Genomic DNA, 12,543 nt, shown 5'->3' with positions numbered 1-12,543 from the left:
TTACATGAACTGCGAACTCTTCTGGTGAACTGGATTTGTTTCCTCTTTCCTACACAGGTTGCCTGTTGGGTGACCTTGGGCTACTCACAATTCTTTGGAACTCTTATCAAACCCACCTACCTCACAAGGTGTCTGTTGTGGGGAGCGAAAGGGAAAGGAGTTTGCAACTGAGTCTTCTTGTAGGAGAGAAAGCTGGAGTATAAATCCAAACTCTTCTTTTCTCTTTTCTTCTCATGTTCAGTGTTCCCTCAGTGATACTAAATGTCCTCTCTGTGCCTTTTGCACCACTGAAATGCAATTCTGTGTACTCTACTTGTGAATGGCAGAGATCTCTGAGGCAGAGTCCCAATTTGGGGAACTATGAGGTATCCTGGCCAGGGTTTATGCAGTGCTGGAGCAGAGGTGATTGAGTGAGGGGGAGGGATTTGGCCACTACTGGGGTGGTTGATTGCAGCTGTAGTTGGCATTCTGCTCTCTACTTGGGGCATTTGAGTGGGACTGTGCTGCTGGAAAGTGCCTGTCCTGTCCTGTTATATGGCAGCCTAAGGGCTATACTATGGCATTTAATTATGTAACTTTCTGCCTGTTGTTGAGGCTGGAATGATTTAGGCAGCTGAGTGGCTCCTGCCACGCCCCTGGGTCCACCCCTTTTCTTGCAGCTTGATCTAGTGTTGCTCTGCTGTTGCCATGCCAATACACAGCTGAAGCACAGCGTTGCGCAACAGTGGTGCTCCACCAGAGAATCTTGGAGATATGCTGTTTCGTCATCTGCTAGTTGCAAGATATATCAATTCTGGATCAAAAAATCTGGGAGAAGTTTTGAACTATTATTTTCGTAGCGCAACAGTTCCTAACGTAGTACTTATAGGCACCAAAGCACCTGCCAACACCTTTCCTGGCCCCTGCCAACCACATTTAGGAAGTGGGAGGGGTTAGGTAGACCATTTCCCCACCAGGGCTTCTAATTGACTGGGCAGATTAATAGGCATCCTGTTGAACAACACTTTTGCCTGAAATGTCAAATTGTTATGATTATACTTATGTATTTAACTTATTCCCTGACATTTTGTAGTTCTGCCTCCTGCAGCAGCCATTTTGTAATTGGCTCCATCTTCTGTGGCAGCCATTTTGTGATTGTGCCAGCCACCCTGTGTCAGAATTCTACAGGTATTTTCAGATATTCCTCATAATATTGTTTTGGACAATTATTTTAAGGAATTAGTAGAGTAATAAAAGAATAACTACATTTTCCAGCCTAAGATTTAAGGCAGTTGAATTTCTGTGTAATTTGCATATCAAAGGGGTATTTTTTTCATAAAAAGTGTTCATTGACTTTTCCTCGACAACAGTTAAGGTATTTTCCTTCTTTGTTTCTTTTTTAGGGGATATAATTTTTAATGCTCACTATCCAGAACTGCCACCTGACTTCATCTTTGGAGAAGATGCTGAATTCCTCCCTGATCCCTCTGCCCTACATGTGAGTACACCTGCATTGTTCAAGAACCCTCTTGGCTTTTCAACTTTATCCCCCAGAAAGTGTGTGAGTCCCTCTCTTCCCTTACTTTAGCAAGCATGAACCGGTACCTTGTTCCAGACTACATTTGGTGCTGGTGGGCTACTTGCTGTTATTATTACATTTTCTGATGATGTACCTGTGTCCTTTTAATCATTGTTAACTACCTTCGGCTTTTTTAAAAGAGAGGGGTATAAATAGGTCTACCTTGTACTGTTGTATCTATTATATTTTAAACAGGAGATAATATTGCCTATCCGTTTTAACTGCTGTATAGTGTGTATAAAATATTATGACTAGATAATGGATACTGTACTGTGTCTATGTATGAGAGAAATCTGTGTGGGAACTAGCCTGCTCTTTTGCATTCACTTTAAAAGGTGACTTCAAAGGCCAACCTAAATGTGATGCAGGAGATTCAAGAAGGCATCTCATCTCCCATATTTAAAAATGAAAATACTTAATAGCAACTTGGTTGGAGATAACAGCACTGGAAAGTGGAGGTTAAGCTTTTTTCCAGGGGCACTGGACCATGACACGCCATGACACACATTCATTACCTTATTGTACTACTACTTACTACCTTATTGTATATACTTTTGCAGTGGCTGTCAAGGGGAACTGGCACTACTCAGAAAATATTAGATGGCTGCAAGCAGCTATTCTGGTGGCAGCGATTTCTGGGCCTATCTAAAGCACTTCCTGCTCTAGTGAGATGGAAGAAAGCTAGGATTGGCTCCTTACTTTGAAGAAAATAGAAATGGATAGCAGAAAACATGCTGGTAGGCACATTGGCATACAGGGATACCACAATGAAGTTAACTGTACTACACACTTTAAAAGTTTCCTCTGTGAAACCTGCCATTCAACAGTTTCGAACAAAATGAACTAGTTGTGTTTGGGTTTGCGCTGTTCCGTCTTCTACATAGGTTGTCACTCTGGCTTCCTAGAAGTAATTTTCTTTCTGCGGGGATGGTTGTCATTTAGACTCGTTTTTGTTAAATGTTGTTTGGGTATGAAATTGGATTTGTTTTATAGTAGAGAGGTAGTTGTTAATCTGCCCCTTACTGTGAGCCGTGTTCCCCCTCCAGGTCTTGCCTCTTGCTCTAGGGCAGGGGCAGTGGTGGGATTCAGCAGGTTCGCACCGCTTCGGCAGAACTGGTTGTTAAAATGGTGCTTGTAAACAACCAGTTGTTAAATTATTTGAATCCCACCATCAGAACCGGTTGTTAAATTATTTGAATCCCACTACTGGGCAGGGGCCTTGGCCTCAGAAATGGAGGGAGAGGAAGACAAATCTGAATAATCTTCTTCCTTGGCTGAAAGGTTCCTGAGAGCTCCCTCCATGGCCTTGTTGCCTGCCTTCTTTTGAAGGGGGTTGCTCTACCCCCTTCCCCCAATTCAGTCCTGTGGTCTGCTCTCAAGCCTGCCTACCCCGGTTCTCATTGGCTGATTCCTCTGCCATTCTTTTCTCTCACCACCTCCTCTAACTCTTTCCCTGCCCCTGCCCCCTTCTCCCAGGCTCACTCCAAGACCATGGCATCTCCCCACAGGTTTCTGGAATGTCGATGGGCTGAGGCCAGTCCTGTTGCTGGTGTTGTTCAGATTGCTTCTTCTGTTCCTGCCCCAGTCTTGGGGTGGCTGGCCTTGCGTGCCCCTTCTTGTGGTTGACTTTCTTTTCTTGCCCCACCTGAACATTGTTTGCAGGGTGGGAGTCTGATGTGCCGCTCCTCTTCCCCCAGGCACCTTCTTGCTGCTATCCCTTATTGTCTTGGCTCCCCACTTAGCTTCTTCTTGTGGCTATGGCCTGGGAACACACAGGTACGTTTGCCAGTTGGGCCCATGATGGGGAGGACAGGGAGGGAACCTTTTTCCAACTCTACTCGTGCATGTTAAGTTCCACCGGGTCGGTTTTGACTAATGGCACTCCTATGAATTAATAACTTCCAAAATGACCTACCGTTAGCTGCCTTTCTCAAATCTTGCAAATTGTGGCCTGTGGTTACCTTGATTGAGTCAATCATGTTGGATTTTCCTATTTGCCTGCTGCCTTCAGCGTCTTCTAGCATTATTGTCCTTTCCAGTGAGTTTTGCCTTCTCAAAATGTAACTGAAGTATGATAAGTATGAAGTATGCCATATCAGTAGCTTCTATGGAGACTTCAGGCTTGAATTCATCTAGAATACACTGATATGTCTTTTTAGGTAGTCATGGTGTCCATAAAACTCTCCCTCATACCACGTTTCAAATGAATCAACTTGCTTCTTGCCAAATTTCTTCATTGTCCAGCTTTCATACCCATACATAGTAATGTGGAACATTATAGTATAATGTATCTTGACCTTGGGCACCTGCAATGTATCCTTTCATTTGAAAATCTTTTCTATCTCCTTCATCACTACCCTTCCCAGACTAACTCTCCTTTTACTTTCTTGGTTGCAGTTGAATAATTATCCAGATATAATTACTATTGTCTTCTTGGGATCCATCTGTATTCCTGTTTGGTACCTTTTGCTTTAACCTTCATCAGTAATTCCTTCAAGTCTTTACTATTTCCTAAGAGTAATGTGGTGTCATCTGCATATCTCAAACTGTTAATGCTCCTTCCACCAATTTTCCTTCCACTATCATCTGAATGTAATCCAGCTTTCCTATAATATGTTCTACATATAAACTGAAGAGCTAGAGAGATAAAATACACCTTTTCTGACACCTTTGCTGATTGGAAACTAATCTGTTTCTCTGTATTTTCTCCTAACAAAAGCCTCTTGTTTAGCATACAGGTTGCACATCAAAACAGTCTGATATTGTGACTTACCTATTTTAGAACCTACTGTAGCTTTTTATGATCCACACAGTCAAAAGCTTTGCTGTAATCAATGAAACACAGTCTAATTTTCTTTGAAATATTCTCATATGCTCCAGTAACCACTGTAAATTTGCATTATGATTTCTAGTCCCTCTTCCTTTTCTGAATCCAGGTGGAATATCTGGCATTTTTTGCTCCATATATAGTAACAGTCTTTATAGTACGGTCTTAAGCATCAACTCTGGATGCCTCCAAGATTTGACAAGATCAGGCTAGAGTGGCCCATCCAGGTCAGGGCACCTCAGATCATCATTTGCCTGTAAAATTTGGCTTTGTTGTTAATACAGTTGATATGGCTAGAGACAGCTACATTTGATCAAGAATAATATATATGAGAAACACTTTTACCTAGGTAAGATCAGTTTTACAACTTCTCCAGCATTTTGTTTGTTTAAAAATATTTTTAATTCTTTATAAGTATGAATAAACAGAACAGGAAAAAGGAAATAGAATCAAAACAGTAGTTATAATTAATTCTAAAGATGGGCAGCCCCATCTACAATGCAGGTGGTGGGCTGTGGTGTCGATGCTTGCAAAATGTGATAGCCTCCCCGTTGTTGAGAAGACTCAATGGGCCACATATGCCAGCCAAAAGGCTGGCTTAAGTCCCAATTGTGGCCTGCTGGCACAGTACCAGCAAAGTTTGGGAGGGAGCTGACTATTATTGGCTCCTCCCCCAGCCCCGCCACACTGGTGGAGGTGCATGGAGGCTGCCACAGTGTCCTGTGCCATGTTCCATTGTTGGGCGATGGTGGCGGCGGTTTCACCCCTCCGCTAGGGTAAGTGCTCCAGAGAGGGCAAATTCACCAGCACGGCCACCCCCACCATTCCCATGGGTGGATTCAGCAACCCCTCTTTGGATGGGACTCTAAGAGAGAAAGAAAAAGACGATATGTATAATATCTAAAAATCAGTAAACTATTGCTATTAATGGCTATTATTGACTATAAAAATTCATAACCATGTAAATGGTACTTATAGTAATCTAACAAAAATGTGCAATATGTGATAATCTTGGCAATTCTGTTAAACAGTGCTATAATATAAATTGTGATAGTCTAAAATAAGTTAAAAATCCTAATGGATGGCAACTATTTTCTTACACTGAGTTGACATATTATTATGATCTTAAATAATATGTTTAAATCTATGTCTACTTCCCTTTAAATCCCTCTTCAGTATAGTATGTCATAAAGATTACTGATAATGTATGCACATCATTTCAGTGATATCTTTCACAGTTCACCTTTTTCTGAATAAAATAAATAATACATTTTCCATTTATCTTGAAATTCTTCGGTTGTTTATTCACAACGTTTGTTCATTTTGCTTTTGCTGCATACTTCACTGGTTTATTTTCTCACTTCTTTTGGCTTGGGCACTCTTCTGCTTTCTATTTTGTTACATGTACTATTCTGTCTGTTTGCTGTCATCAAATACCAAAACAGTTTTTCTGAGATCTATGGGATGTTTTTGGCAGTATGCCTAGTGATAAGGTTTTGGGATCCATAGCATACAATTTTGAAAAGTTTCTGAATTTCTGCATGAATTTTTTTAAATTAAACTTTTGTCCAAGTCTACCACATGCATTAAAAAGGAACCATCCACTTCTTTATATTTCCAGCATTTCCCTTTATAATTCTTGTCAATCTTCTCAGTGCCCTTGGAAACGATGCAGTACCGATAAAACATCTTGTACCAATTTTCTCTCAATGTTTGGCTAGCTATACATTTCATTCATTTCGGCCATAAGGTACCATTGTTGAAAAAATATTTCTTCCTCAAAGATTTGCATCTATCTGACCATGCATGTTTTCACTTGTCAGTCCCCTTATTATACCTCCTGATGTATTAATTTCCTTTCTTAGTCTTGAAACTCATTGAAAATATAACCATTGAAATTGTTTGCTTTCATCCTTTATTATTTTTTGCCAAGAATTAATGTCTCCTTGAGTGTCTGCCATTTCTCCATATGTTAGAAAATCATTATTTTTCTTCACTTTCTTTTCATAATAAGTCTCTAAGGGAGACATTAGTGGAGATATTAGAGTGCTGATTTTTTTCATAGTTTCCCAAATTCTAAGTAATCCATTTTTGATTACATGACTTCCATTTTCACTATACTATTTTAAATTAATTTTTAAAAATCCATAAACATTTATGTAATCCTTCTTCCAGCCCTACCATTTCTAATTTTATTACCCTGTGGTCTGGATCCAGACCACAATCCAAACCACACAAGCTGCTTGATTATATGACATAATATTAGGTACTGCTAGTCCTCATCTCTTTTTCTCATTTTGTAGAACTTTGAATCTGATTCTTGGATTTGTACCTGTCCATATGAACTTGTCCATCTGTTTCTGCTATTCATTCAGGGGTTTTTCTTCTGTACATATTGGTAACATTTGAATGAAAAAAATAATTTTGGTAGGTCATTTATTTTTGCAGTGGAAATTCTTCAGAACAACAAATTCAGAACAATGGACACCACAGGGCTGAATAGTGACTAGGATTCTTATCTCATTACAGATGCTTATTTTTGTCCCCATTAATTTCCCCTCTGCTCTAATCAAGTTGATTACTGTATTCATTGTACTTCCCTATCTTGAGTTCCTTCTTTGTAACACCCCTCCCACCTTATCAATTGGATATAAGGACTTAGAGATCTCCATTCCAACTCATGTTTGACAAAGGCTTGAAAGCTTATACCTTGAAAATCTTGTTGCTCTCTAAGGTGCCACTGGACTTGAATCTACTGCTCAGATAGATACGTTTTTATACTTATCTTCAAGTTGTATGCCAAGCAGTTGCTGTTTGTGCAGTTAATTTACTGTTTGTGCAGGTTACACCGCCTAGAGCCCTTTGGGGGAGGGGCGGTATAAAATCTGAAAATAAATAAAATAATTATGAATGGCTGGAATGATTGTGTGACCATGCAAGAAAGAAGTGTACATCTCTGCAACACTTCTTCCTTGAGTATGATTATTTTAAAAATGGAAGAATTCTTGAAACATTGCTTTATATGAGTGCAGAGCTTTCCTATCATTACAACTGGCCATACCACATGTATGGAGATGACTTGTCAGGTACAAAAGTGTCACCCAAGCTTAATTAAGAGGTGTACAGAATGGCATGCGTGGTGGTGTGAGGGTGGAGATTATCATTTTAAAAGGCTTTTGTAGCAAACTACTTAATCCTAATATTGTTCCATGGCATTCAAATACAGTAACATAATTTTTCAGTTAAAGTAATTTGATTTTGACTCACAGCATAAAGATTTTGCTTTTATATATTTACTGCCTTTTCATACAGACATTCAGAACATTTTTGAACGTTACCAAATGTTCATCCTGTTAGCTTTCTGAAACCACATTTTAGAAGTCGAAAGCCCCATCTTCCCTTTCCTTCCTCTTTTTCAACTGATGAATGTGTTTAAATTAACAGCTTTGTGTTTTTAAGACTCATATTACTGGATCATAATTTCTGGAAAGAAAGTCACTAATCACTCATGAATATGCAAGTAAAATACTTATTTTGCTTGAATCTTGGATCCAATAACCTTCTCAAGATCATTTTTTATTTGCAATTTCTGCCAATTTTTGTAACAGAAGAATTGTTCTCAGAGGGTTGCTTTTGATTTGATAAGTTTTCTCTAATTAACATCATGTAGCCTTAATTCCTGGCATCAGGAAATAGGCATCAATTACAATAGTATGTTAAGCTGTAAATACAAACTGTTGAAATAAGTGTGTAATTCTGCTTAGGATTGCATTGTTAGAAAGGGGAAAAAACAAAGGAAAGGTTTAATATGCTGCCCTGACTTTTTCTTCTTTTGCCCATGGCTGTTTACACCAAAAAAAGCCCCCCCCCCCCACTGATAAACTCAACATGGAACATCCCAATCATGCATAGGAGTCACATCTAGTTTATCTGTCTGTGTTTCACTTTGAAATGCTTAATATTATTTCAATCAAAAACAAACAAAAAGCAAGAAAAGTCACAGTTAGGGCAATTTCAAGGATTCTCTATGAATGTTAAAGAGGTTAATGGTATGGGTTTATGGTTGGTTCATACATTATTCAGAGCAAATATTCGCCTCCCTCAACCTTATTCCCTGATAAGTGTATTTGTATGATGCATGTATTTGCCTCTGTATGTATGTTAACACTTTGCATCCTTAGATGTACAGTGGTACCTCGGAAATCGACGCCTTTGGTAATCATCGATTTCGGAGATCACCGATCACCGTGCGCCACCTTCCGCAATCGGAAGTGCGCCACCTTCCGCAACCGAGAAGGCTTCTTCGGGTTTTTCCATTGAAACTTCTCGAGCCTCACGCGAAACGCCAAGTTGCATTGTGCGCCAAACAGAATTTAGCTCTATAGCTAACAAACTTGCCGTTAGCGCTATGCGCCAAACTACCGCACCTCGGGTTACATCGTTTTCGGTGTTTGCCAGCCATCGCCGGATGGATTACCGGCGAATACCGAGGTTCCACTGTATATTTAAAATAGCTTGGATGTGCACCTGAAAATGTAATGTGTAAACAGATCCAGGAGTTTCCCATATAGACGCAGCAGAAATAATGTAAAAATATGAGACAGCTGAAGGGATTAATGTATACAATGTATACAGAGAACTGGCCAGTTTTCAGATGACTTCATTTCATTTTGCCTTTCTGTATGTGCCATTGGAAAATATCACAGAACTGCTTCAAAATAAAATGTTTGTTGAAATAGATTATTAATAGAGAGTGTTTCTAAAGCATATCACTGTAAATTAGTCAAGTCTCATTTATGCTTTCATGTTGAACTTGTGTCATACTTGTGATTAATCAGTGAAAAATAACTCTGCATAAGTTTAAGCATATTAACTATCAAGGGCTTGATGTCTTGTGTTTCCTGACATTTATTATCCTTGACAATTACTGTGCTTAATTTTACTCCCCTCCCCTAAAAACATGAAAAAGTACACTTGCTGTTTTCTGTAGTGTAGCCAGGAAAAACAGTATCAAGCTGTCTTCTTCAAAGTCACGTTCCTGGAAGATATTCCAGCAACCTGGATGCTTAAGAAGATTCTTAAGAAAAACAAGTTTCATTAATTAAAAACTATTTTCTTATTGACCAGATAGAATTGTGTCTTGTGCAGATCTTTCCTAGCATTAGAACTGGCCATGTATGGAGATGACTTGTCAGGTGCAAAAGTATTATCCAGGCAATTTAACCTTAGGTTTTAACCAGCCATTAAAAGTCTTTGAGCCAAAAGTGACTGCTGGGGTTGGGATGAGTGGTCATCAGATACAATGAAATTCAAGCACTGATCATATCCATATAGAACTTCAATTGGGCGTCATCTTGCACAATGACACACACACAAAACCCTTTGGTTCTTTCTCTTAACATTGAGTGGTGATCTTCCTGTTTAATTTTAGTTTAACAGTTCTTCCTGTGAGCTGAATGGCTTAAAACAGGGGTTTCTAACATGATACCTGTGGACACCATGGTGCCTGCCAAGTGTTTTTAAAAGGTAGACAAAGACAGGTGCAGCTGTTGCCCAGCAGGGGCTCTGATTGGTCTTTGGAGATGTGATTTGCTGTGCAGATCTTTTAAAAGTTCTTTGGTGGCAGCTGCCAGCACATTACATACTGTGTGACTGAAGGTAAGCTATGTGTATGCAAAAATATTTTTAAACAATATGTTCATTTAAAAAGTCATCCTGTAAAACAGAGTTTCTGTCTGAAATGGTGAAGAGTTACTATAAGAGGTTTTTTTTTCAGAATTCTAGAGGTGCTCAGAGGCTCAAAAAGGTTGGAGAATTCCAGAGGTGCCCAGAGGCTTCAATCGTAGGGGACAAACAGAGGGGAAGCATGAATTGGATTGTGATGTTTTCCCCCAAATCTCTGGAGATGAATAGAATAAAGTTAAATTAAAGATGCAATAGTACCTCCTCCTTCTAAGTGTAAGGTGAATGATGTATCTTGCTGAACCCGTGATAAACTTCTCATTTGGTGTGAATGAGATAAGTGCAAGATAAGTGGATTTTGCAGTATTGGAAGCATTACAACTTTAGCTATGTTTATCTAACCTAGATAATAACATAGATAATAAGCCCCTTTTATTGTTTTTAGCATCTCTCACAAGTCTGAGCTCATTGTGAGCTTTAGTTTTTCTGACTTTCTCCCTACATGTCTTGGCTATTTGACTGAATTCCATGTTCTGTAGACATCCATCCTGGTTTCTTTGAACACTCCCATTTTTTGTCTTCCTTGGAACTGTTTGAAATTGTGCCTTCAAGATCTCACTTTTAAGAAACTCCCACCCATCTTGTACTCCCTTCTCTTTTAGTATTCTTAACCATGGGATCACACCCATAGTTAAGTGGTTTCTTAACTTTACTGAAATCAGCTGTTTTAGTCTAGAACATGTGTCTGACTAGACTTGGCATCCCCTTTTTATTGTATAACGAACTCCAGGAGAACGTGGTCGCTCCCACCTACCACTTCCACCCCACTAATCAGGTTATCATTGTTGGTTAGGAGCAGATCTAAAATAGCCGATCGCTTGTTGCCTTATCCACCTTCTGGGCCATGAAATTGTCTGCAAGGCAAGTGAGGAAATTGTTGGGCCAGGTAGTCTTGGCAGAGTTTGACTCCCAGCAAATATCCAGATAATTGAAATCTCCCATTACTACTATTTCTCTTGTTTATGAAAGTTTCATCATGTGCTCCAGGAAGGCATCATCCAACTCTTCAGTCTTGCTCCAGGGTCTGTAGACCTCCACAATGAGATCACTTTTGTTTTTCTCCCCCTTAATTTTTACCCTGGTTCCCAAGATTTAAGTCATGGACCTGCTCACAGGTGTAATCATCCCTGACATAGAGTGCTACTCCTTCACCTTTCCTAGTTGATCTATTTCTCTGGAATAGGTTGTACCCTTTAATTATTACATTCTTGTCATGAGATTCATCCCACCAGGTTTCAGTGATGCCTGATATATCATACTGATTATGCTGTGTTAAGAGTTCCAGTTCATCCAGTTTATTACCCATACTTTGTGCATTTGTATAGAAACATCTAAGCCTTTGGTTTATGCCCCATGGGTGCTTATTTAAGGTTTTATTCCCCTTACTGCTGGATTTTTGAAATATTCACTCAGCTCTTTCTATAACATTTAGCCTATTCTCACTAGTACTAGGTGAACTCTTTCCCACCTGAATATTGTCTCCCTCCCCCATTTCACTCAGTTCAAAGCCCTCCTGAAAAGGTCTGTCAATCTCCTAGCAAAAATGTTCTCCCCTACAGCTGTGAGGTAATACCCATCCCTTGCCAGTAGCTGCTCTTCATGAAACCGCAGACTATGGTCCAAGAAACTAAAAACTTTCCTGGCGGCACCACCTGCGAAGCCAGCTATTCACCTCCACTATTCTTCTTTCATACCTGGGCCCATATGATTCAACTGGAACTAGAGATGAAATGACAACCTGTGTGTCCAGTTCCTTCAGCTTTCTTCAGAGAGCCTCAAAATCCTTTCTGATGTCCCGAAAGCAATGTCTAGCAGTGTCATTTGTTTCGACATAGGTTAAAATGAAGGGATAATGGTCAGTGGACTTGATAAGTCTTCTAAGCCTTCTTCCAAAGAAGAAGGAGGAGGAGGAGGGGAGGAGGAGGAGGAGTTGTTGTTGTTTGGATTTATACACAACCCTTCTCTCCTGTAAGGAAACTCAAAGGGACTTAGAATCTCCCTTCCCTTCCCACCCCCAACAAACATCCTGAAGGGGGGTGGGGTTGAGAGAGCTACGAAGAGCTGTGACTAGCCCAAGGTGACCAGCTGGCACGTATTGGAGTGCACAGGCTAATCTAGTTCCCCAGATAAGCCTCCACAGCTCAGGTGGCAGAGCAGGGAATCAAACCCAGTATCCCAGATTAGAGTGCACCTGCTCTTAACCACTACACCACTGCTCACAGATTTTTGCCCCAGGGAGACAGCACACCTCTCGATACATCTTGTCAGGCCTGCTTCTGCCCCCTTAGCAGGGAGTCCCCTACCACCATCACATGTCTCCTCTGGGGTTTTGCAGGTGATATTTCATGGGCTGAACCTTCTGTCACTTGTGTATTCTCTGAGACCTGAGTCTGTTCCTTCTGTCCCTGTTCCTTAT

General features: G+C 40.1%; 1 protein-coding gene across 4 annotated transcripts in view; it reads left to right on the top strand.

Moving 5' to 3' along the window:
* The window catches only part of BABAM2 (BRISC and BRCA1 A complex member 2), a 166,438-nt gene that overhangs the window by 17,627 nt on the left and 136,268 nt on the right, over window positions 1–12,543 (top strand). For all 4 annotated transcript variants that reach the window (XM_048513689.1, XM_048513850.1, XM_048513618.1 and 1 more), the window contains exon 4: window positions 1,383–1,477. In XM_048513689.1, coding sequence (XP_048369646.1) covers window positions 1,383–1,477 — 95 coding nt within the window. The remainder of the gene's footprint in view (window positions 1–1,382; window positions 1,478–12,543) is intronic.

This window comes from Sphaerodactylus townsendi, linkage group LG01, assembly GCF_021028975.2.
Source record: "Sphaerodactylus townsendi isolate TG3544 linkage group LG01, MPM_Stown_v2.3, whole genome shotgun sequence".
NCBI lineage: Eukaryota > Metazoa > Chordata > Lepidosauria > Squamata > Sphaerodactylidae > Sphaerodactylus > Sphaerodactylus townsendi.
This window is presented reverse-complemented; position numbering and strand designations above follow the sequence as displayed.